The sequence below is a fragment of the Pempheris klunzingeri genome, chromosome 2, assembly GCF_042242105.1.
Source record: "Pempheris klunzingeri isolate RE-2024b chromosome 2, fPemKlu1.hap1, whole genome shotgun sequence".
NCBI classification, from domain to species: domain Eukaryota; kingdom Metazoa; phylum Chordata; class Actinopteri; order Acropomatiformes; family Pempheridae; genus Pempheris; species Pempheris klunzingeri.
The window spans coordinates 11008608-11033077 of record NC_092013.1 but is presented as its reverse complement, the minus strand read 5'-3'; the positions used below and the strand labels follow the sequence as shown (position 1 = coordinate 11033077).

The 24470-nt window shown below is 39.7% G+C and overlaps 1 protein-coding gene across 1 annotated transcript; it reads left to right on the top strand.

Moving 5' to 3' along the window:
• Positions 1-1117: 1117 nt before the first annotated feature.
• LOC139212503 (sodium-coupled neutral amino acid transporter 3-like) lies at positions 1118-19337 on the top strand. Its single transcript, XM_070843054.1, has 16 exons — positions 1118-1254; positions 2486-2518; positions 2731-2824; positions 2951-3066; positions 7811-7884; positions 8417-8509; positions 8668-8749; positions 12886-12968; positions 14462-14520; positions 14902-15048; positions 15891-15970; positions 16443-16543; positions 17089-17213; positions 17310-17454; positions 17865-17968; positions 19233-19337. The coding sequence occupies exons 1-16, from the start codon at positions 1118-1120 to the stop codon at positions 19335-19337; spliced, it is 1578 nt and encodes a 525-aa protein (XP_070699155.1).
• Positions 19338-24470: the final 5133 nt, after the last annotated feature.

The window sequence follows — 24470 nt, the reverse complement described above, 5'->3', positions numbered from 1 at the left end:
CACACTGCGTTTGATGTGTTAAAATAATATTACAAAAAGCTACATTTACAAGGGCAGGCTGTGAAGCGGAAGAGGCCTGAGGGAAAAGGAAAGCTGAGTGGTTGCCAGGAATGGTAGTACAGAAAACCCTGGGCATTGTTGCTATGTTGAACCCTCCTCAATAAAAGAGGAAACCAAGAGAAAAGTGACAAGCAGAAAAATGGAGGCACAAAGACGGATAGAACTGGTTCTTAGCTGGTCCTAGCTGGTTCTTCTCTTTGTATCTCAATGCTGGGGGTACAACCGTTCGTGTGTGTTCCTCCTCTATGGTCCCCAACGTGCTCTCCATTATAGCCTCCACTGCTGTTTATGCAGCAGAGCATTCAGGGCCAGCCAGATAGGGGGCTTTGGTCAACAGCATCCAGGAGATACATGTCATGGGGACCTTTTTGGGCCCCACAAGACAGCTGGTCAGCTAAGAGACTACAACAGGATATTCAGGAAATAGAGGCCTGATGCAAAGCCCAGTGTGTCACAGTTAACTGAAAGCTCTGCTTCCTCTGAGCATAGGCCTGCCAGTTGATGTGTCAATTATTCACGGGCTTTGCCAAAACGTTCATTTATTGTGAACTCTATATTTTTACTAACGCAGTAGGAGTTCTAAATGGGGATAATTTGGTCACAATCTTCATCGGTCAATTAAGCCACAACTATGCAGTTTAGTCACGACCGTGCTGGTGCTGCCCTATGAAAACCGTGTATCTCACGAGCTAATGACGATATGACAAATGATGATATGCATCCATTGATGAATTTCACAGTTCTGTTTTTTAGAAAATACAATCATACAATCATCGTTACATTAGTCATGAAATGAGATGAGAGCCAAGTGACTGACTCGAATGGGATTGTTCTCATACATTCTTTTACCTGCGCTGACAGGGAGTCACTTTATAAACGTAAGCCTGTTTCATTGTAATGTATTTTGCTAATTTCCAGTATTTTTTTCTTCCACAGATCCTAGGAGGACAATAAAAACATCACTTTCAGAGCACTTAACAAACACTGACACAGCCTTAAACACTTACACGTTTCAATAGACCCATTATTGCATCCACACCAAGGCACCAGAGCAGATATGAGTGAGGATAAACCAGCCGAGACTGTGGAAACTGCCCCTGCTGAGGTGAACGCCATCCCTAACGGGAAAGGCCATGAGCCCGGGGAAGAGATCACGGCTTCGGCCAAAACACCACCTGCAGACGATGGTGAAAAGTGAGTATAACCCTACTAAATAGTCTGTGTTGTTTGTGAATAACACATTTAATCAGTTATGGCTCACAGATGTTGTCATTGCTTGTTGTTACAGGAAATCAACCATTAACATTGATATATGCTGTTAATGCTAAAAAAATGAATTTCATGAATTTGAGGTCACTGGAATCTCTGCAGTATCTCTCTCTGCAGTAAGTCTCAGGTATCAAAACCTCAGCAAAGGAAAATGGAAAAATATTTGCATGCGAAGAAGCCATTAAGGCTACATGGGAAAAAAAACAGCTAAAAATATGTTTTTTTGCGAAATACATGCAGTGACCTTATTTGTTCATAGCAAAGGGAAAAAGCAAAATCAGTGATAAATAACCTGTTAGTTTGAGAATCTCTCTTTTTTTTTAACATCCCGTCCTCTATTAAAGGCCTGTTGGCACTATTTAAGCGAGGTGATTTGATTCGCTCGCTACTGTAACTTGTCGTCTTAGCGGTCCACTTACTGAAGGTCTCGCATGTCCTCTTGCACGCATCTAATTTCATTACACACTGCGTGTTAACAGAACATCAAGTGCAACAGGTGTCATGTGTAGCTGGCCTCTGCTTGTTCCTTTCTTAATCATGAGGTTACCTCCATCAGCACGAGAAGGACCTGACCCTCGGTTGTAGAGGAAAGATATGATGTACTATACTTGGCTGGAATTCTGTCTACATCCTGTGAAGTGATTAGTAAAATATTATCTGAATGAAATACAATACAATACATCAGGAAAGGATAGCAGCTAATTGTGTGTGTGGTGATGAGACCGGTTATGTCACAGTGTCTCCTGGGGTTGCAGTTCAGCCTTGTCTCTAGAGTGACTGTTCCATAACTGCAGGTTTTTCAGGCATTATCCTTGTAACAGCAAATACTGTGTGTACATTAACTGCCTGGTGATGTGCCTTTGAGCAAGGCATTTACCTCCTACCTGTTCACTCATTATACTATAATTTGTGGTGGATAATAGAGTGAGCTAAATACCTAATTATCATGTCAGCCGTTGTCTAGCAATATTTTGTGCGTCCTCTTTCTATGTAATAGATGGTTTAATTAAAATGTCTCTCTCCGGGATAGAGATGATAATTCATAGACGGCCCTTTCACTGTGTTATTTGTCTCATTATATCATGACTGAGGGTGTTGTTTTTCCACTTTGTGCTCTCGTTTGGTGATGGATGGCCTCTCTCTACGCTGCTTGTAGGGAAACTGTACCCAATAGTGCCCAGAATGCTAGGTATGTATGTTACAATAATGATAAAGAAAACACAGTGTGCTACCTGTCAAGAGATGTGTAGAAATTGGCACGGATGCACAGAAAAGCAAGTTGTTCCAAACAAGAGCCTGTTCTATAAAAAAGAAATTACACAGTTTGTGATGAATCTAGAGTGATTTTGTTAATTGTGATGTTTGTTGTTGTTTATCAACAGTATTTTTTTTCCACATTAGTCCCCACAGAACTGAGAATGCAGAGGCCAACCTCCCAGAGAGCCAGGAGTTCTTATCAGGCATGGAGGACAAGAAGACCACACGCTTTACAGATGTAAGTTCAAAAACAACCAATCGGCTTTTCTCAGCGGCTTCATTTTCAGTGCATATGCAATACTTGCACGCGCTATTGGACGACCTAACACGTTTCCTCCTTTCCTCTGTCTTGCATTGGCCGTAGTTTGAGGGGAAAACCTCGTTTGGGATGTCCGTCTTCAACCTGGGCAATGCAATCATGGGAAGTGGAATCCTAGGACTGGCATACGCCATGGCTAACACTGGGATTGTCCTGTTTTTGTAAGTTATACATATGCATTATTTTGATACTCTAGATATGTACATTCACTCCATGATTACAGTTTTGACGCATTACAGTGAATGAATTATGGCTCACAGATGTTGTGTGACTCACTTTCTTTCCAGTGGAGGTGTGTGTCACACATAAATAGCACCTATTTGTATTGTAATTTGTCTTGTGTTAACCAGGCAGCAGTCCCTGTTCATGACACAGAACCCGATGACACACAGCACATTGATTTGATAAAGGCTCTGATTAACAGCATACCGGAAATCATTTACTCGTGCTATAAAAAAAAAAAGTCCATTCGCAATTACAGATGCAGAAAATAACCAAATTGTTTCTGCGTGCTCAATTCTCTGCCTTGAGCCAGTGGGTGTGTGTACTGTACGCATGAGGAGCTTAACATTTAAAAGCCTCAGCAGCAGCATTGTCTATCAGGTTAATGACGTCACAGTCGACTGTAGCTGATAGGCTGTAGGCTGATCAATTACATTTTTAATGGAGGTATTCTGACCTGATCTAGATACACCGAAGATATTATAACCTCTGAGATGCCGTGAATTCTCACATCTTGTCTCTATGCAAGAAGTAAATGATGACAGTGAAGAGCAGCAGTCTTGTCAAGCAAATGCTTTATATTGGTTGTTTCCGGTTGCTGCCCTTCTGTGATCTTTACCGAGGTTTGTTCTTCAGACCAGTTTAAGGTGGTCTACAAATCTTTTCATCAGAGCCTCTCGCAGCAAATTTTCTCCAGATGTATTGAGGTAGTTCATCCAATCACAGTTTAGTTTCATTTAAAATAGTCAGTGTGAATTAAGACACGGTTGATGTGTATTTATGGTGTTTGTCGAGTTGTATGTGTTCATTGTAAAATGAGGAACATATCATCCAGTGCAGTGGTGTTTCATATAGTTTTTGTACTATATGAATTGGAGCTCTATGGCAAAGAGAAATAAGCTTTAGCTACTCTTTTTACTAGCATGAATTCATTGTTAGTTTTTTTTTTTTTGTGTCTTTATGGTATTTGGTGACTATAAGAAAAATACAGATTATCTCCAGTTTTATCCTTTAAAGCCTGTAGGCTGGCTTATAGCTTGCTTTCAAATTCTCGTCTCTCATCATTTCACTTTGTTGACCATCCAATCAGTCTCAGACTTATCCTGCCTGAATCTCGTGCCATCTGGGAGAGCAGGTCTAGTCTGGTTGATACGACCTGTATCCTCCCATGATTTCAGGTAGTGGGCATCATTTTGATTTATATGTATAGTGGCTGAATTCTGAATAAACATAATGAAGCTCTTGGAAGGGATATAACTGAAACTTGGTGGTGGTATAATATTTGAATGATGAGCTCTTAAAGCTTTACTTACTTGTGTGGGTCTCACATGCTCAAGTTGCGGCTTTAAAATGTTCCCTTTTTTAATAGGGTTTCTAGCTGTTTTATTGCAAGTCTCAAAAATGATCAGGCTGGTGTTGACAGATGGTAATCTAACCAGATAGCACTGACGACATGAACATTTTCCCCACCTAGTCTTCCTTGTAGTGTTTTGACACCTCTTCCTGGTGGTGCTAGATTAGAAGGTGGCTGGTGCTGAAGGTGGCTGACTTCGTATTTCTCTGTACAAGATTAAATGCTGCTGCCGGTAGCCCCCCAGTATTACATTTCTTAAAATTCAGGCACTGCTGTTTATTTAACTAAACAACCCCGAGTAAAATTACAATGCTCCCGTGGGAGGTGAAGCAATATTTTGGGTGTTTGTATAACTCCTGGCTTGTTTTAAGTGGATTTGTAGCTTTGGTGAAAAACGAGATGTTCTCTCCCCTTTGTGGGCCAGATGGACTTCGTCCATTTCACAACAAATTCTACAACAGTAGTAGCATATTCACCGTAGTAATTAAGATTCAAGTCAATCTGGGGGAAATGTGAAGCTAGTTTTAAAGTTTGGCAGCTTCCACCGCTCTAAAATATTATTCACTGACGTTGTTTGAGCTCTTTTCCAAGGCAGTCATGTCTGGAGGATTTTCCCTCATGTTAGAGAAAGCTTCTTATTGTGAGCTGAGTTGTGTGACTTTGGTTTTTCAAGCTGTCTGCTGTCTGGACTGGCTGAACCCTGTTTCACTGCACGCCAATGACTTTGACACTTGGCTAGACAGGAGGTGAAATGAACTGGCCGATTAGTCTACAACTCACTATGATGAATACATGCAATCGCGTGCGAAACAAAAGTACGTGACTGAATTCAGCAGAGAGTGTGTATTTATCCACCCCGTTGAGGATGAAACACCGGGAAAAGCTGCTATATCCATGCCGTGTCTTTGTGTGTGTATCTGCGTGATCTTGTATTAAACAATAGAGTAACTACTGAGAAATACATGCAGGACCAGTGACATATTTGGCAAAGGAATAATAGAAAATTTTCTGTGTTCCTCATTGGCCTCCAGGCTGGTGATCGCCTCAGAAAACATCTTTTTTTTTTTTTTTTTTTTCCTAGCAGTGTACTGTGTCATGCTGAACCTTAGGTCCTGATCCTAAAGGGGACAGAAGACCTAAAAATGTGGCAACCATATTTGCTGAAACATGAGCAGGTAAACAAAGGCAAAATAAATGCCAACAGCAAAAAATAGCTTTTGTTATATAGGTTGTTCTCATTCTCTCTACTGACCGGGTCGCCTGCACATTGAACCTTTAAGGATTATGAAGCCCTTCATTAATCCACTTCAGCCTGCACGCCGATGTGAGGCAGGATTCACTCCATATACTGTATGTCAGTATTTGCACATAATCATTAATGACTATTGATTGAACTGTACAACAGGCATGTTTATGGTTTATATGGCGCTGAATCCATCCAGTATTCAATTACTATATTCAGTTCTTATTTGAAGTTGCAATGCTTGCAGCGTTCAGACTGTAGCAAGGACAGCGAGGACAAGGACAGTTTTTGGACTACAGTGTGAGCCATGATATGACTCATGCTGTTAAACTTAATTAATGTATTAGCTAATCTAATTATATCCATATCTATTGTTTAGGAATGTCCTTCGTTTCTGTTTCACTTATGGCCTGATGTTTCATATCATGCAGATTTTTGTTGGCGGGTGCAGAGGCTTCAGCGGGTCAGTGGCCCTGGCCTGGGTAGGAATGCAGCGGGGTGGAAAGCTGTGAGCAAAGCTACAGTGACCCAAGTGTGTCAGTCTGTCTGACTGTCAGCAGATCTGTCCTCCCACTGCCACTTGACTGACTAAATCCTCCACCGCAAGTCAACCCAGCATTCTTCCACATAGCCTGAAAAAAAAACAAACAAAGGCAAAAAATGGGGGGAAAAAAACCCTGTTGACTGGCCAGGAGTCAAAATGAAAGACCTGCTGTCTGGCTTTTCTAAAAGGAGAGAGGAATGGAGAGAGCGTGTGAGAGAGAAAGTTAATGTCGCCAACAGTTACAACAAATGAGGAAGAAAACAGAAAATAGTTGGAATTGGGTGGACCGGGTCAGGGAAAGTTAGTAGATCAGGGACCCATTCACAAAACTTCCTCATGCAGAAGTCTTAGAGTTGTTTTTTCTCTAAATGTCTCACCTAAAAATGAATATTAAATTGTAGTAAAAAGATGTAATGTGCACCTTGCAAACCATTAATGGATATAGCAGCTTTTCTGGGTGTTGTTGTTTGGTCATTGGAGTAAGAAATTTTAACACCATCGCCGCTGTGCTCATGTTTAGCAGATTTGTTTATGTAGGTTTGCTAATACAGGTACGAAATCATATCAACTAGTCAGTGCCTAGAGTAAGGCAATAAAATATCCTCATGAATAAAAAAGCATTATGACTTAGCCTGTGAAGGACATATTATATTTGTTTAATCTATGGTTGCAAACATTTAGTTAAACTTGTCAAGTCACACCAGGAATTTTATATTCTTGTCAGTATCAGTAAAAATAGTGCAGTATTTTTATTCTTTTTGTGTGTTTCATGTGCACATTCAGGATGACTAAAGCAGATTTTAGGCCGAGTTATGAGCTCTCTGGGTGTATTTTCAGAATATTTATGAAGGTTTCTAAGGTCTGGATGGTTTGGTATGTTTGAAAAATAGCCTTGCTCGTGTGCTTCTCTGCAATGACTTTTAATCATTTTGAATGATCACATAGAAAAATAAAAACTTATTGCTGCAGCAGAATGCATGAGGAGCCATAACATGAAAAAAACTGAGTATGAGTCGGTGGAGAGAGAATGATTTTAAGTGCAGGCCCTCTTGAGGAAACAACCCTATTACTGTAAATGGAAGGAATGACTATTGTTGTGACTTAAGTGGGTTATTCCACCTCTGAGGAGCAAAGCAGAGGAAAATTAGTGTTTACAAATAATTTTCTACATTCTGTCAACTCCAGCATTGCAATGAACATTTCTTTTTAAATCTGATGTCTGTGTTATTACTTTTAATTGTGACAGAGGGCAGAGGGTCAGTTTGAGCAACAATCGAGGGTAAAGCAGAGCCACAGGGACTGTATTCTTCCATTACTGTCTACCTACCCGCATCCAGAAATTGTGAGCCAGTGCTGCTGCTGTATGAATAGCCTACAGGATAATGTACAGTGTAGAAATGTAACATAGAAAACTGAGATTTTCAGTTGTATGAAAAATTAAAACACTGTATTACATACTGTATAATGGTGATTAAAATGGTGTTTTTGCTTGTAAAAGAAGTGACAGTGGTACATGTCATGTCTGTTGTGTGTCTGTTTCAGGGTACTTCTAACAGTCGTGGCGGTCCTCTCATCATACTCCATTCATTTGCTGCTAAAGTCATCTGGTATTGTAGGTAAGTATGTGGCCTATGCAGCCAATCTGCATCGTTGGATCCCAGGAATTCATTATCATATGTTTTAAAATGCCATCAGTGCATTTCCATACAATTTGAACATGATGACTGGAGAGCAGCCAGGGCACACATTTTTAAAGTATTTACAGTAGTATTACAGTATAAATAAGTACATAAAAAAAGGTAACAAATAAGTAGACTTGAATAAATACAACTGAAAACACAGTGGGCTAGTGGCTACCTGCCCCTACAAACTGTTAGACTGTTACTGCCTGAGGATAAAATCTGTTTTTAAAACAAACGGTCTGCACCTTGATTCTGTGACATCGCACAATGGTGGTGTCATCTACAAATTAACAAAACCTCAGATGGTAAAAGCACTATGTGTGAACTCCCAATACTCTATAAACTGCTACACAAAAGCTGTCATATAGAAGCTTAATGAGATTTACAGTCTCTTTAAAGTTTTAGACCTTGTCAGTGTGGATTTAACACATTGACAGAATGCTTTGATCTGGCATTTGTGGCTCAGGTATTCGTGCGTATGAGCAGCTGGGTTACAGGGCCTTTGGGACTCCGGGGAAGATGGCGGCTGGTATTGCCATCACGCTGCAAAACATTGGAGGTGAAGTCACACTGCTGTCTGTCCTCACGCTTACACGTACACACATTGTCAAAAATACTAGTATTCTTCTGTTGCTTGGGATTACTATGTGCATGTTTATGTGTGAGGGTGCTTTCATTGTACAAAGTCATTTGTACGTTTGTATCTCCTTTCCACAGCCATGTCCAGTTACCTGTACATAGTCAAGTATGAGTTTCCTTTGGTCATCCAGGCCTTTCTGAAGGTGGATAAACCTGCAGGGTGAGTGGCATGACATGCATGACATAAAAGAGTAATTTCAGATCAAGGTAACACATACTGATATGCCATATAGGAAGAGTACGTGTCTGATTTGTAGTTAAATGTAGGTGTTAAAATCCAATTACTTGTCCGTGTGAAATGATAACAAGTAAAAAAACAAAACAAACAAAAGCAAAATACTTCATTTTAACTTTGCTCAAATACGTTTAAAGTTGTAAACCTTAAGATTTCAGTTCTAGTTGATTAGCAACACCAATGGCTACTGGTGATAATAGCAAGTGTAACAGCAGACACTCCTTGAGCAGCTACTTTACAACATATGAGAAACTGGTGTGTCTGTTTACAGTGCAGCCAAACAAATTCTAGTTGTTTTACTAAAGACGTTGTGGTCCGTCATGAGCTATGAGCGACCACAAACTAACTTCATACTGCAGAACGAATAAGAAGAGCAGGAAAAGGAGTTGGTTACCTTGCTCAGGAGATGGAACTGCGCAGCATCTCCTTTTTCTGTTACTTCCTGCCACTGGGCATGATGGGAATGGCAGACTTCGCCACTAACAACATAAACTTCTTTATAAAGAAATAATAACAAAATGTGAACACCCTGAAAGGCCATTGCTGAAAAATGCAGATCATGAATAGTAGCTAAAGGGGGGGCTTGATTGTTTTTTGGCATGCGCTACAAATTGTGCTCATGTTCGTTATTTTAAAATGAAGCACAAGTGCTGGCCTGTGTTCAAATGCCATTCCAGTTTTATGTTCATGAGCACAATTAGCTACTGTTTGTCAATTAGAAGCATATTATTTACCTGAGATGCTGCAGGATTTAAATGTTTATGTACTTATAAAAATATAACATTTTGAAATGAATGATTCTACATTTGAGATTCTGTAAAAACATCTGGTTCAGTGTGACATTTGTAGACACCTGCTCATGTTAAAAAAAAAAGCAGTGTGATATCCCACCATTTCTCTGTGGGACCCTAATGCAGCCGGCCTGCGCATACAAAGATTTTAGCCTCCACAGACGAGTTCTGTCAGGCTGTACCAGTTGGCGGGCCCGGTGCTGCTCTGAGCAGCTGGCGTGAGAACAGCTGTGATAGTGACCCTGGAGGAGGAGAGCAGCACGGTCACCGAGAAACACCCACAGAAAAACACAGCTAGACTCCACGGCTGAAAACGTAAACCATGGGATATCGCTGGCCGGTGCAGGTGGCCTCAGAGACAAACAACACTCACTTCCTTGGATGGAATTTCAAATGTGATGATACCCCCTTACCCCTTAACTCTTACCCCAGTTAGAGCCTCTCCTCACCTACTTTTTCGGTTTTTCAGAGAAGTGTGTGAGGAGGAGTATATGAACGATGCAGTAGTTCGTCCAGTTACACAAGCCTGTATAAAATGATGATAAATGAACGGTAGAGCGATTTCATTTTGCTGCGTCTCACAAATAACAACAGCAGAGACAAGAAGAAACACAGATAACTAACGAATCATGTGCACGTACCACGTTGGCTTCATCCTACAGTGTAGGGAGGAGGATGAAGACTACCACTGCTACCACATTTGCTCATAAATGCTCAGATTGATGTGCTATCACTTTAGAAATGATATAGTGTGACAACATGTCCACATTGTTTTCTGGCGTCAGCGCTGTTTTCTCTGTGTAGCAGAGCTTGGTGCTGTTGGCCATGGTCAACAATCACTGTTTATTTGAAATGACAGACGAGATTGTCCCAGTGGCATTTTCATCCTGTCAGTGGGTGTGTGTTTATATTGCTAAACTGTGCAGGGGGTGGACAAAATAACAGGGACACCTCACAATCCACTACAGCTCTGCATAATAGAATATAATTATACTATAATGATTGAGCTCGTAATTATATGTTAAAATGAAGCACAGCTTACAGAGTTCATTTTTCGTTGAAGGCGTCTATGGATCATTGTGTTTGGATTAATCATTAAAAAAGACTTTAGGAATTTAAGGAATCTCTCTTTTGTGTTTTTTATTTTTTTTTATTTTAGCAAAACAAATGAAAAAGAATCAATAATACTAAAATCCATGTGAAAATCAAATAATAAAAACTTTAACACTTTAACTGTTAAAGTTTTTTTTAGTAAATTCTGCACAGTGTCTTCCCACTACAGCAATCAAACATTTTTGCATGTACAGGGACATTAAATCAGATTGACAATCAAATCCATTGAAAGTGACCTGCTTCTGATCTTTGTGGTGCTCTTGCACTTGCACATCAATCCGGTGCCAATAAAAACTAAAAGTGAATCTTCACAAAGATAGCAGTTGCTGCATGGCTCTTGTATTAAATGTGTTCCTCTTCCTGCTGTTTTGTGCCCCCTCTACATGTGCACACGTGTCTATTTGTGTCTCTGGATGTGTGTTGTTTTTAACATACCTGACCCTGGTCTGCTCAGTCACAATCAATGAGCACCTGAGGCTGTGTCTGTTTGTTTGGGTGCATGTTTGTTCAACCAGTCAACCTATCAGAGACCTACTGGTATTTCACTGTGGTGTGTATTTGCTTATCAAGGTCTCGTCACTGTTTGTGATTATTGGTGATTGTTCATTTCTGTGTTTGTAATACACTGCATGTTTGTGTGCATTAGTGTTGGTGAGATATTGTGTCCCTGGGCCAGATGGCCAGAGGGCAGGATGACAACAGGTTAGATGAGCCACGCCTCTTTTGAGATGTGCGTGCGTGTGTGTGTGTGCGTGCACGTGTGTGTGTATGTGTGGCCAACAGATGTTGCATCTCTGCAGCGTCTCCAACCTGACAGAAGAGAAGAAATTAATCACCCCTACTGTGTCAATCTAAAAATAGCCCACAGAGGTTTGTTTCCTAGACATGGCTGTGCATGAGACAGTGACCTGGTAGGCGGTGTCAGTGGAGTCGATTTGTCATATGTTTTTACCAAAATGTCTTACAGTCATTTCTTCCATTTAGTCAAAATGGTGTTTTTGAGTTTGGCAGTGGAATGTAACCATGCTGCCTTTGCACAATGTTTATTTTGCATGTTTTCCTCACACAATCTAAAAACATGCAGACCCCCCCCCTCAAAGATAGCTTATGGATGGTTGTATTAGATCAGTTAGGGCAATGTTGCAAATCAATGACAATATTGGATTTTTTTTTTTAAATAATTTTTGCAGCAGTGTGATTAAGTACCTTGATTTGTCAGGAATTTCATTTGTTTTGCCAAGAACTTACTCTTTTGTCTGGTTATTTCCGCACAATTTTCTGTATATCAACACATGATGATATATTAATAATACTGCCATATATGTCAATAGTGCAATTAGTTAAAGTATGCTTCAATAGTACCATTCGGCTGACCGAGCCAGCATGCCAACCATTCAGTTATTCAGTTAGTTTTGTGATCCAAAATTTAATTAAGTTCCCAGCAGAGCTGTAGCCAGGATATTATAAATAATGAGGTTGCAGTTTCCCCTACCCCTCTAAGAAATGTTTTGACTAGATTTCAAAGTCTGTAAAGTGTTTTGGTAATTAATTTTACATGCAGTTTATTTTTTCAGTTAACCATGTCTCAAAGATAATTGTCTAAATGCTGTTTCAATGCTTTCTCCACAGTGCCAGGATTACTTTTATTATTTTAATCATTTTTGCTGTTAAACATAAAGATACCAGAATCAACCTAAAAAGCTACCATGTGACAATCGTGTGTAATATTAACTCCTGAAAACATTTCCATCAACAACGATGAGGACATGACCCCTTTGTCCTAACTACAGCCACAGTTCTTAGTGTCCAGCGGTAAAGGGAGCAAAGAGGCTTATTTTTTCCACTCTAGATATTTGATTTCAGGGGAACCAGTTGTGTTTGATTTGTGTTATTTTCTGCTCAGCTGTGGAAAAAAACACTTGGCATAGTCACAGAGTTATAAAATAATCCTTAATTAGTACCTCTGCTTTTTCCACCACGTAAGTCCTATTTGTGTGCACCTCATTTTCAAGCTGTTCACACACTTTTCTCCTGTCTTCTCAGTCGATACCTGACACAGTGCAAATGCTTAGCAGAAGTGAGATTGAGAGGAGTGCTGGAGCCGAGTAATTCCAAATCAATACATTTAATTATCTGTGTTTTTCTACCTCTCTGCAGTGAATGGTACCTGAATGGGAACTACCTCGTGATCATCGTGTCTGTCGCAGTGATATTACCACTGGCCTTCATGAAACAACTAGGTGAGTGTGTAATATCATGTCCTTCTTACAGTGGGATAACCATCTCATTAGTGTTTCTGTCTCGGCTTACTTCTAAATCCTGTGTTATGCGTCGTTTTGCGTGATTAGGTTAAAGCAAGGTGTGACTTATGCTGAACAGCAGCCATTACTGCTACAAATTACAATGATGGGATAATATTAAATTCTGAATCCATCGTTAGCTAAAATACTGAGCTCCTATCTCAGTGTGTTGAAAGGGTCATATAAATATCAATGTAACTTTTAATTTTCAAGAGGAAGAATGTACTATTTTTTCTCTAATTTAGTTTTGCTTCAACGAAAGGTTTTGTAAGGATAACATATTAAATCAAAATGAAAATACTTCAATAATTATGAAAAATCCTCAGATGTGAAAATATAGGAATGAAGCCATGAATGTTGTTTATAAAATGTGGTGCATCACTGATCTCTATGGGGAAACTGTTTTCTTTTCTTCGCATGCCAACTTATTCCAGCATCCTGCAGAACTGAAGGCAGAGCTTTTTTTTTTTCTAATGATTTGCTCAAGGATATTTCATCCATGGGGATGTTTGTCACCATCAAGGCTTGAACCTTGGTCTTGTGCTTGAATAACAATTTTTCTAACCACCCTTCAAACTTCTGAAGCTGAAGCCATACCTTATGTTTAAATATCTTCAGGGAGATGTTGCAAAGATATGATTGTTTCAGTTTTCATTGAAGGGCTTGTTGATTTCCATGTTATAGCTCTGCCTTCATTTTATTATGGTAAAGAGAGGATTTCTCAGAGCAAAGTGAGCTTACTCTACCTCTCTGCTCCCCTCCCTTCCTCTGCTTCTTCTTCTTCTTCTTCTGTGACCATTTCCACTGATGTCCTCATGAGATGCCCCTTTGTACATTGCCTGCTTCTTTTATTCACCCCTGAATTCAATGTGTAGTCACGTCCGATCGTGTCTGATGGTCAAGGCGCTGCTAGATTAACAAGAGGTCACTCACTTACAAAGAATAAGTCTTCTTGTGACACACACAAGTCCAATGTGTTTCACAAGCTTGGTCAAGTGTCATGCAGGCTGCCTGCATCGCAGCGCTGCAGATGAGCACGAACATGAAACAAAACAGATGGAAAGAAGAAAATGAAAGCAGAGAGAGCCAACTTGGAAGTGACAAAAAGGAGCTGAATTGGCTGACCTCTTGTAAGAAGTCTGTCTCCGGCTGAGACATCAAGGACAACAGAGCCAGTCGGTGCAGTCGAGTGATGAGCTCCGACTCCCAACACATTAAATCAGCCTAGTTACCACAAGGCTTGAGGAACATATAGCAGGAAGATGCAGCTTTATTTCACTAGAGATTAGTTTGTGGAGTTAAGCACGGGGGGGGATTATACATATATTAAAGGAGCATTTTCTACACATTAGCCTCAGTGTAATATGTTTCAGATTAAGCATGACCATGTAATCCCAGATGAGAGAAATGCTAATGAAGCCTTTGTGTTTCAGGTTACCTTGGATACACCAGTGGCTTCTCCCTGAGCTGCATGGTTTTCTTCCTCATTTCGGTATGTCGTTTGACTCTTGGTATAGTATACATACATGTGAACTAGACATGATATCGTCTTGTTCATCAAGGCAGAATATTCAGATCCGTTGGGATCAGTCTGATTGTTTTTTCCCACCTTCCCACCACCTCTTTAGTATTCCCTACTCTCTCTACTCATCGCCATGGACTAGTGTTTGCACGCTGCTATTCCAGGCTGTGTTGGTTCTCTGTCTTTCTCTGACCTAGTTTTGGCTGTGTGAGCTGTAATCCATGCATTGCGCCCTCTCTCTCTCTCTCTCTCTCTCTGGCTCTCTCTGTGTCATATTTTCCGCCTGTCTGTATGCTAACTGTGTTCCACAGCTTTTGTTTCTGCTTAACGCCTCTCCTCTTCACTGTACAGGTCATCTACAAGAAGTTCAATATCCCTTGTCCCTTTGTGGACTTTTCAGCCAATGGCACTGTCAGTGTACTGAATGTCAGTGCCATGGATCCTGGTGGGGAGCCTGATCCTGCCTGCATTCCAAAACTGACCAACCTCAACTCACAAGTAAGGTTTATGCATGTCACTCAGAGTGAAACTGCAAATCCACCTGCACTGCCGTGGCCACTGACAGACACCCACTTATGCCATAGTCATCTTTAGCATGTTGCCAGTAACAGTTCACTATCCGAGCATGGAAATCACACTTGGTTTGAAGCACCCAGCTGCACTCAAGAGAAGATCAGGGCTTTTATCAAGCTGTTAATGATAGACAATAGTCTGCGGTGAATGTAAGGCTCAAAGATGGACAGTGACCTCTGAGCTGTTTGCTCCTGTCAGCACAAGAATAAAAATTGCTTTGGCACTCTGTTGCTTACAGTGAGATCATCAAGTTTGCCCTTTGTGGGCCAAAGAGATAGGTAATGAGTAAAATGGGAAAGACCTGACATTTCTCTAAGTACCCTTGTTTTTTTTACACACAGTACATACTTTCACAACAGGAGAGGACTCTTAAAAGACTCTCAATCACAGCTAAATTCTTAAATGTATTTGTTTGTCATATAACATTACTTACTTCTATTGAAACACATAGTATTAGCAAATACTCACTAGTCGTTCTTGATTTTTATGAAGTCTTGTCAAGACTTTACTAGCATCCCTTAAAGATTTATGAGACTTTTCTAACCCAGGCTAGTAAGACCAATCCCTGCTGCTTAGCAGCTTATAAGTAAGGCATTCTTAAATAGGCTAAAGCTGGTCCGCAGCCGGGCCCAAGTTAATCACAGTGAAACAATTAGCTCTCTGTGATCTGTCTGAGGGAGTAATGGGCTGTAAAGCGTGAGGTTGGTGGTAAGACGCCTGGGATGGCGCTGCTGTATCTATGGTGACCTGTTGGGGTTCATTTTCAGACGGCCTACACCATCCCCATCTTGGCGTTCGCCTTTGTGTGCCACCCTGAGGTCCTGCCCATCTACACAGAGCTGCGCAAGTATGTTCTTATGATGGAAAACTCTCGCTAAGTTTTGGACAAGGAGTCAGTTGCCTTAGAAAGAGACAAGCTACTGTCTGATTTGTGCTTGGCTGATCATTACCTTTTGCACTGCTTTCATTTTATTTTTAAATGCCTTGGCACTGCTTGTATGATGTAGCATGTTGTTAGTTTAAATTTATCATCCTGCTTTGAACCACTGTTGCTTGTTTTCCTCTGATTAATTGAGACATGTTACTGAATTTTTGAGGCATATTCCTGCAACAGACGTAGCCCCACAGCTGTAGATGGGATTTTATAATAACTGGGCTACTTGCTTTCTGTGTGGGCATGTACAATAATTTGACAGTGAATGCCCCAATGTTGTGTGTGTGTGTGTGTGTGTGTGTGTGTGTGTGCGTGTGCGTGTGCGCGTGTGTGTGTTTGTGTGTTTATGTGTGTGACATCACATGGCAATATCTTCTGATTTCAGTCCCACCAAGAAAAAGATGCAGCATGTGGCCAACATCTCCATTGCAGTCATGTACGGCATGTACTTCCTGGCTGCCCTTTTTGGATACCTAACTTTCTATGGTGAGGCCTGGTCCTCCTCCCATTGCAAAATACTCTGGTCTGGTCTGCTCTGGTCATTTTTGCTATACTGCTACAGTTTTGCTTCTTTATTCCTGCTTCTAATTAGCTGTTTGTAGCAGCGTAATATGTGTTCTCATATCACCATTTTATTAAGTGTGGAGCACTGAGTCATAGCAGAACACTGATCCTGTAGGCTGAAAGGTATCATGATGCATTTGGCCCCTCTAGTGGTCATATTGTTGATCTTGCAATAACAATTTAGGTACTGTTAAAGTTATCTGCAGCACTGAAAGGACATCATGATTTATGAAGTTTTTATTAGACATAGCAGCTATATCTGGAATCTCAATGAAGCAAGGCTTCTTCATTATTCTTGTTACTATTTGTAATGACATATACTAGCTGATATCAGCACTATATACTACAATTGTATCCTTATTAATTACTATTAAAAGTGCAATAGATGTTTTGCCAGCTGGTTTGGGTAGTAGTTCCCTCATCATTCTTGGATCTACTCTATTTTCCTCTCTTTTGGTCTCTTTCAGGTGAAGTGGAAGCAGAACTGCTCCACACCTACAGCCGCATTGACCCGTATGACTCTTTGATTTTGTGCGTGCGTGTGGCCGTGCTCACCGCTGTCACTCTCACCGTACCCATCGTGCTCTTTCCTGTAAGTACATTTTCAGCACCTTAAGCTTACACATTGTAATAACTGTTATTTTCTCCACGTGGGGGCCTGAAATTCTTTTTTTTTTTCTATGCTCAGGTACGGAGAGCGATCCAGCAGATGATGTTTCCCAACAAGACCTTCAACTGGCCCCGTCACATTGCCATCGCCTTCGTTCTGCTCACTTTCATCAACCTGCTGGTCATCTTTGCCCCCAACATCCTGGGCATCTTTGGGGTCATTGGTAGGTACCAACTGACCAATCCTGGGTACCTCTCATGATCTCTTTAAAGTCTAGCAGCATATGATGCAGATTATGCACTCTTACATATTTCATATGCAATATTAATATGATGTGATTCTCTTTTATGTTATTACATAATCAAAACAACAGTTATAGGATACCAATTTCTGGATGTTCAAAAGTCACACTTTCCACCTCCACCAGCACCAACTTGATATTAAAACCTCATATCATCAATATTCATTTCTGGTGATAGAACAAAATGAATATAAATTAATTGTTTTCTAATTTCCATATCGTCACTACGGTGCTGTCAGACTGGCAGCAGCACTTAATAAGAACCGAAGGGAGTGACAATTTATGCAGAATTAGTTCTGTGAATAATTTTGTGTTTTTTGTCTGCCGTCCAGGTGCCACATCTGCCCCGTGTCTCATCTTCATTTTCCCTGCTGTCTTCTACATTCGTATTGTACCCAAAGAAGAGGAGCCACTGCGCTCAGCCCCCAAAATCCTGGTGAGCATCACACGAGATACCAGAAAAATTAGTTATTAGTCTATAGTCTATAGTCTATGTTATTATATTGCATATTATTTCTATTAATTTTAGGTTAGGTGAGGTTATATAAAGCTGATCCATCTAAAAAATATAGAATCAATATATGGTATAGTAATGCTGAACAAAAAAAGTGGATTAACATTTGAGGTACTCAATTTTATGACATAATGTAGAATTTTTTCAACTGTTCCCAACTGTATTGATTTTTCAGCTAGTTATTTTGAGTCGGCTGTAAAAGGTCTCACTGAGCGCACATCTCAATCACAATTCCTTAAAACAACTAATATTAAGTGAAACGTAAAAACCAGACTGAAAAGTAGTGTTTTGCTGCCCTCTGTGGTTGAAAGTTTCAAGTCTGTTTCATCTCTGTCTGACCACACCATGCATCACTGATGTGTGTCTCCAGGTGTAGTGAGAAGTGTTACACCTGTAATCACACCAAACAGTGATGCGATAGGTTGTGTCAGAAATCATTCTCTCGCTCACTCACTACTCACTATCTACAGAGTTCAATGCAGAGGACTCTACAGTGAGCTCGGCCATCCAAAATGAATAAATATATCTGGACACCATTCACTTTGCTGTAAATTAATCTGCTTTCCCTACAGTCCATGATAGTGACGGTGCTTGGTTAGTGACCATTGGTTTTACACTATATTTCACGATGCATTGTGGGATACTTTTAGGCCCATTATATAGTAATTTCATTGTGCGGTAAACCTTGTTTTTACTTGTACATATGACAATAAAACGATTGAATTGAATTGAATAGGGTACAGTAATTCTCACTATATATTAACACAGCACTACAAAATGGCAAACTCGCTATATAGAGGACTATATAGTGAGTAGTGAGTGATTTTAGACACAGTCATGATGTAGTGACACATCACATCGAAGTCACTGCAGTAAGGCTGCTGGAGTTAAACTAGCGTTAAATGGGGAAGTCAGAAAAAAAAAGATTTCCAATTGCTGTTGAATTCCTTTTTAACAGCCCCTTATTGTAAAAATATATATATATCAATGTGTCATTAGACATCTTTAAATCTTTAAAAAGACCTAAAAATGAAAACTGTAGGAGACATTGAGATTTTTTTTAGAATTTGTCATTCACAATATAAATGATTTAATATAAATATCTTGACACTGTTTGAAAATTATGCCTCCAGTTGCTGTTCCTCCAATGATCTCTGTATCGCTTGTTCTTTGTCCTTCTCTTCAGGCTGCCTGTTTTGCTGGCATAGGCTTCCTGTTTATGATAATGAGTCTCAGCTTTATCATCATTGATTGGACATCGGGCACCAGCAAAGCCAGCAGTGGTCACTAGGCACCACCCTTCATTTTTTTTTTTTTTCAGGTTTTATATTGTTGATACTTAGGTCTGTGTTGTACAATGTTTCTGCTTTTACTTTGAATACTGTTTGATGTTGAAGATACCCTATCTTTTCCATTAGAAAATATTGGCCTCAGAGGAGGAGTCTGGAGTTGAGGATGGCTTTTCTATTTCTTCGCAAAAGCTCTCACTTCACGTTACGTTGTACTGTACATCCTGCCAAACAGTGATTGCAGATCCAGGCCAGTAAACTTTTTTTTGGAAAGCTGATAGTGAATTTACAACGTAGGCCAGGTGCATAAAGATCGATGTTGACATGTGGAGGCTGTGCCTTGTGAAATGGATGTAAACAAAACAGCAAAGTAACAATATGGAAGCTGCTGTCTTTATACGCCTGTCCCCGTGTTAGCTGTGAGCATCTGCCACCCGTTGTTATCCCTGTTTTCCTCCAAGATGATCTATGATCTGCAAACTGCTACTCAGATTATTACGCATAATCTGAGGGGACCTCCCGTTTAACTGTTGAATGACGGAAATGTATTGAATGATAGACGATTATTTTATGATTTTTATAAGTTATTTGAATAACTACATCTTTGCCATTCTGTGCAAGTGCAGAGAAAAGTAACAGTACAATATTACACAGAAATGAAGGAAGATTAAAGGAGTAGTTCAACATTTTTGGGAATGCACTTACTCGCTTCCTTGCAGAGAGTTAGATGAGAAGACTGACACCACTCTTATATTTGCACAGTAAATTTGGAACCACAGCTAGCAGCTGGTTAGCTTAGCTTTGCATAAAGTCTGGAAAATGTCAAACTGTGCAGCCTTTAGCTCTTACTCCACTGAAATGTGCTGCTGCTGTGTATTTTAAGGTTTGGAGGTGCTGACGTTCTCACCTCTGACTGAGCAGGGTGCAAAACCACAGACAGCATGTGGTGTAGTTTGTTGAGCACATTTATCATATCATTCCTACCCAATATGATGCAGATGTATATTTTTATTATTAATCACTACTTGATGAAAACCTCAAATGCAGTATGGACTGATGACATGATCCTCAGCTTGGTCTAACTAAGGCGATCAACATCAGACAGGCAGGTTTCATGTTTGGAACACTTTTAAATGGTTCTTGGCTGTCCAGATCACCACATAAAATAAAGCCTATATTGTAATTTTCAGTATTAGTATGAATGACGTATGTGATAAATGGTACCGAAGACCTCATCAGTCGGATTGTACAGATCAAAGTGATGAATGAAAAGAGAAAGTTACCAATCGGTGTTCTTACGGGGAACATTTAATGTGTTGTTTCTGAACACTCAGTGGAAGTAATCAGAGATAACCAAAACATGTACAAAAAAAAAAAACCAACAGGGTCACTTCATAAAGAAGTTAGCACCAGTTTGGTGTCTGTAAATAATTCTGTGTCCAGCACAAGCTTGAGCTCTAACGGAAATGACAGACATAAGATCACTGTCTTTTTTAACAATCGTGTTTAAAAAGTTGGTGGTTAGCAATAGCACTTTCCTTTGGATAAGCACAACTTATTGTCGCCATTAATACGTTGAAACGCAACGATTTGTGAGAAATTCACATATTTGATAGATGTGAAAGATTTAAAGGCCTGTCCCTTTCGTATAACTAAATCAATGGTAAATGAACCAATCTAATGTAGATCCCGAGAAAATTAGCAACATATCGATGGTATAATGTGGGTGTCTTCTCAAACATTACTTGAAATAACGTTCAAGCTAGCTTTCCTGTGAGCCCCTGCGATCATTAATTCTCTGGTCCGTTCTGTAGATAAAATAACTAACAAGTTGGATGTAATGTTGGAGGTTTTAAAGTGTCCGTGTTGTTTAAAAAAGAAAACATGGCTCCACTGTATTTGAACTAGAGTACCTATATGCATTTGTGTTGTTAAACCTGGACCTCTGATCAGAAGTTTAATCTAAGTATTCGTCTCCTGCCATAGACTGACTGTTTTGACTTCATGTTTAATGTTTATCCGGGCGTATCCGTTGAATCTGATTCAGTGATGAAATGCAAGATGCAAAACCTGTTAATGATTGATTTTTATGTTGTTGTTTTTTTCTTATATTTGTCTTTTATAGTCAGTGGTATATCATCAGTGGTATAGTTTGGGTGATTTCTGACTTCCTTGCTGCTTCTTGGCAGACAGTAACCTACTAACGTGGAGTTGTTAGTGAGCTGGTTTACTTGCCTACATTTCATTGTTTTTTAAATGATACATTCTGTTACTCTAGACTACAGTGAGTGCTGTAGGGTAAGTGAGTATTGTCCTGTTAATCTGTTACACAACAAACCTCTTGTAATCCCATTTTTTTTTGTTCTTTATATCTAGATATTTGGTTGTCTTTATGTGTCTCTATGCAGAGAGAGTCATCTGAATCAGCCACTGGGGCGTAACTTAGTGTTTGGTGTTATTTAACCAATGCAAGGGTTATATCTATCCCCGACTTCCTGTTCCTGGTTTGACCTTAGTTGTGGCTGTATGTATGACAAAGCCATTTGGTAAAATAAATGAGTGTCATAGGCAGTTTTTCAATGGTGCACACACAAAACACTTCAAAACCTCACGACACGCAAAAAATAAAACTGAGCTAGAGAGGCAGCACAGTGAGGGGATACACTGTGTTAGTGGCTGATACAGGATGATCTCTGAGGACCTCTATTTAGATCTCAGTGTTGTTAGTCTCCCTCTCTGTGTGATTTATTGAACAGTGTATGGTTGGATAGTAACATATTAAATATTGACATTGGCCAGCATTTATAAATAATGTATATAAATGTATACCCTTTATATTCTATATGAATATCTAGTTTGTACAATGTAAATAGCAATTAAAGTTTTAGCCCGATTAAAAATATAAATGTAATCATTTTCAAAGTGCTTTTAAACCTTTTTGTCCTTCTATTCATGTCAATTTTCTTGTATCTCTATATATTTTAATATGTTGCTGGCAGATTATTGTACTGTAAACAATGTTGCAATAAAGATAATGAGGTAACAAATCTTTGATCTTTCATCATCTATTTGATCTGCTATCATCTAAACCGTCTCTTATCTCCTCATCAAATGAGATTGTATATGAACGGACTCCTTGTATTTAATACAAATCAGTAATTCCAAAGATTTTCACTCCCTCACCTACATTATTATTCCTAAGTGAAGCAATCGGGAGTGATTTAAAAAAAAAAAAAATCTGTTACCATGAATCTACAATGTATCCTTCAGTGTTTTGTAATCTTGTGCACACATTATCAGAGTAAATACACAGAACAATAATGGCTATAAATGGACCAGTATGGCTTTGTAAGCTGTTAACAATACATAACTTGAATTTTCAGTGATAAAACCGCACTGATTTCATGCTTTATTGTTATATATTTAATCTGTGTTTGACAAATGCATATAATTCAGGAGTCAGTACACAAGGTGGCACTATAGAGCTGTGGCAGGTATTAGCCGTCAAGCTATGGCCACCATGTAATGTCACAATGTTCATATTTTTTATAGAATATCTATGTGTAAATGATCTAATTTGTGTTGGGCTCATTTTAAATCTCACTTTGGACCTCATACTGTCAAAGTGTTTAATATGTGCAGTTAAAAGCTGCTGCTATTCTAACAAGTACTTTGAATAACAATCCTGCCCTCAGACATTTGCATGAAACCAGTTTGGATCACCAGTATATGACATACACTGACCACTAATGCCATAATCTTATTTCAACAGAAGCTCCTGACATTGAAATTCCTACATCCAACCTAAATGTTTTTGGTCAAATATGGAGTCAGAGCAGAAATCTAATCAAGTCAGGCTACTTTTAATAACTTAAAATACAAATTTGTGATGCTGGTACTTGATTTACTGATAGCACACTACATCTCAAATGGAAATATTGTATTTCTAACAGCTATAGTTACTTTGCTGAATAAGAATATATGTTGGGATAAACATATAATCTTCATCAAGAATTGTTATCTTAAACAACTTAACAGTTTATAAAGTAGTTAAAACTGCTCCGTTTCATTCATTCCAGTTTAATTCAAATTGTGCTCACAAATTATTGCATTAATAACAATAACAATACAATGAAGCATTTTGAGAGAAACCATTCTGCACAGTGAGCACTCTTATACTTTTGATGCTACCTGTTGTTAAGTACAATTTTGAATGCTGTACTTTTACTTGTAATGAAGTCATTTTTATAATCTATAATTCTCCACCACTGTAGTATTTTGTCGCTTTAAAATGCCTTGTAGTCTATGAAAATGGTGAAATCAGCACAAGACATGTGCCTGTCATTGGTGCCACCTGGGCCTATTACACAGAAACGTGGGCTATTTATAAATAAACACACAAAAACTACCTCACACAAACATGAAGGCAGCGCTTGACGGGAGCGGATGACTACATTTCCCATGAAGCACTCGGGGTGGGCGTTTATTTTCCGGTGGAGGTCGGCCCTGCTGCTGCTAGGTTGGTAGGCGGCGGTGCTGTCTCGGTGTCTGTCGTCGGGCGGAGAGTGAACTTCACGGCGGCTACGGGTGTGGCTTCAAACGTGATAAATCTCAACGCGGGGGAAAGAATGCGTAACGGCAGTAGGGATTAAAGCAAAACAAAAAAAAAAGAGAGACAGAGAGAAGAAAAGATACTCAGTTATCCTCTGAAAAGTAGCTAGTGTGTGTCCGGTAGCCTGACTGGCTGTGTTCGGTTTTCAACAGCTGGAATACTTTTTTTCTGCCGAACTTCGTGGCCCGTTTTCGTGTTTTTAACCTCCTCTGATGGTCTGCTGTAGGAACTGCGGATTTAGCTAAAAGTGAGCCGTCCCCAAAAAGTTGCTCAAGCTTCCTTTTATTCGGCCGCTGGACAACTTCTCCACTCCGGTGAGAAACCACGGATGGTGCTGGCCAAGTGACTGAACAACCGCCGAGTCTTTGGGAATTTGGTTTGTTTTCATGAGTGTTGTTTCCTCCCGCTGATGAACGGAGTCCGTCACGTTTGTCGCCACTCATCAAAAAAGGGAAGCCGCGTCACTCAACTTCAACCCTTGTTCTTAAAATAAGGTTTTTTTTTTTCCCTTTTGTTATTATTA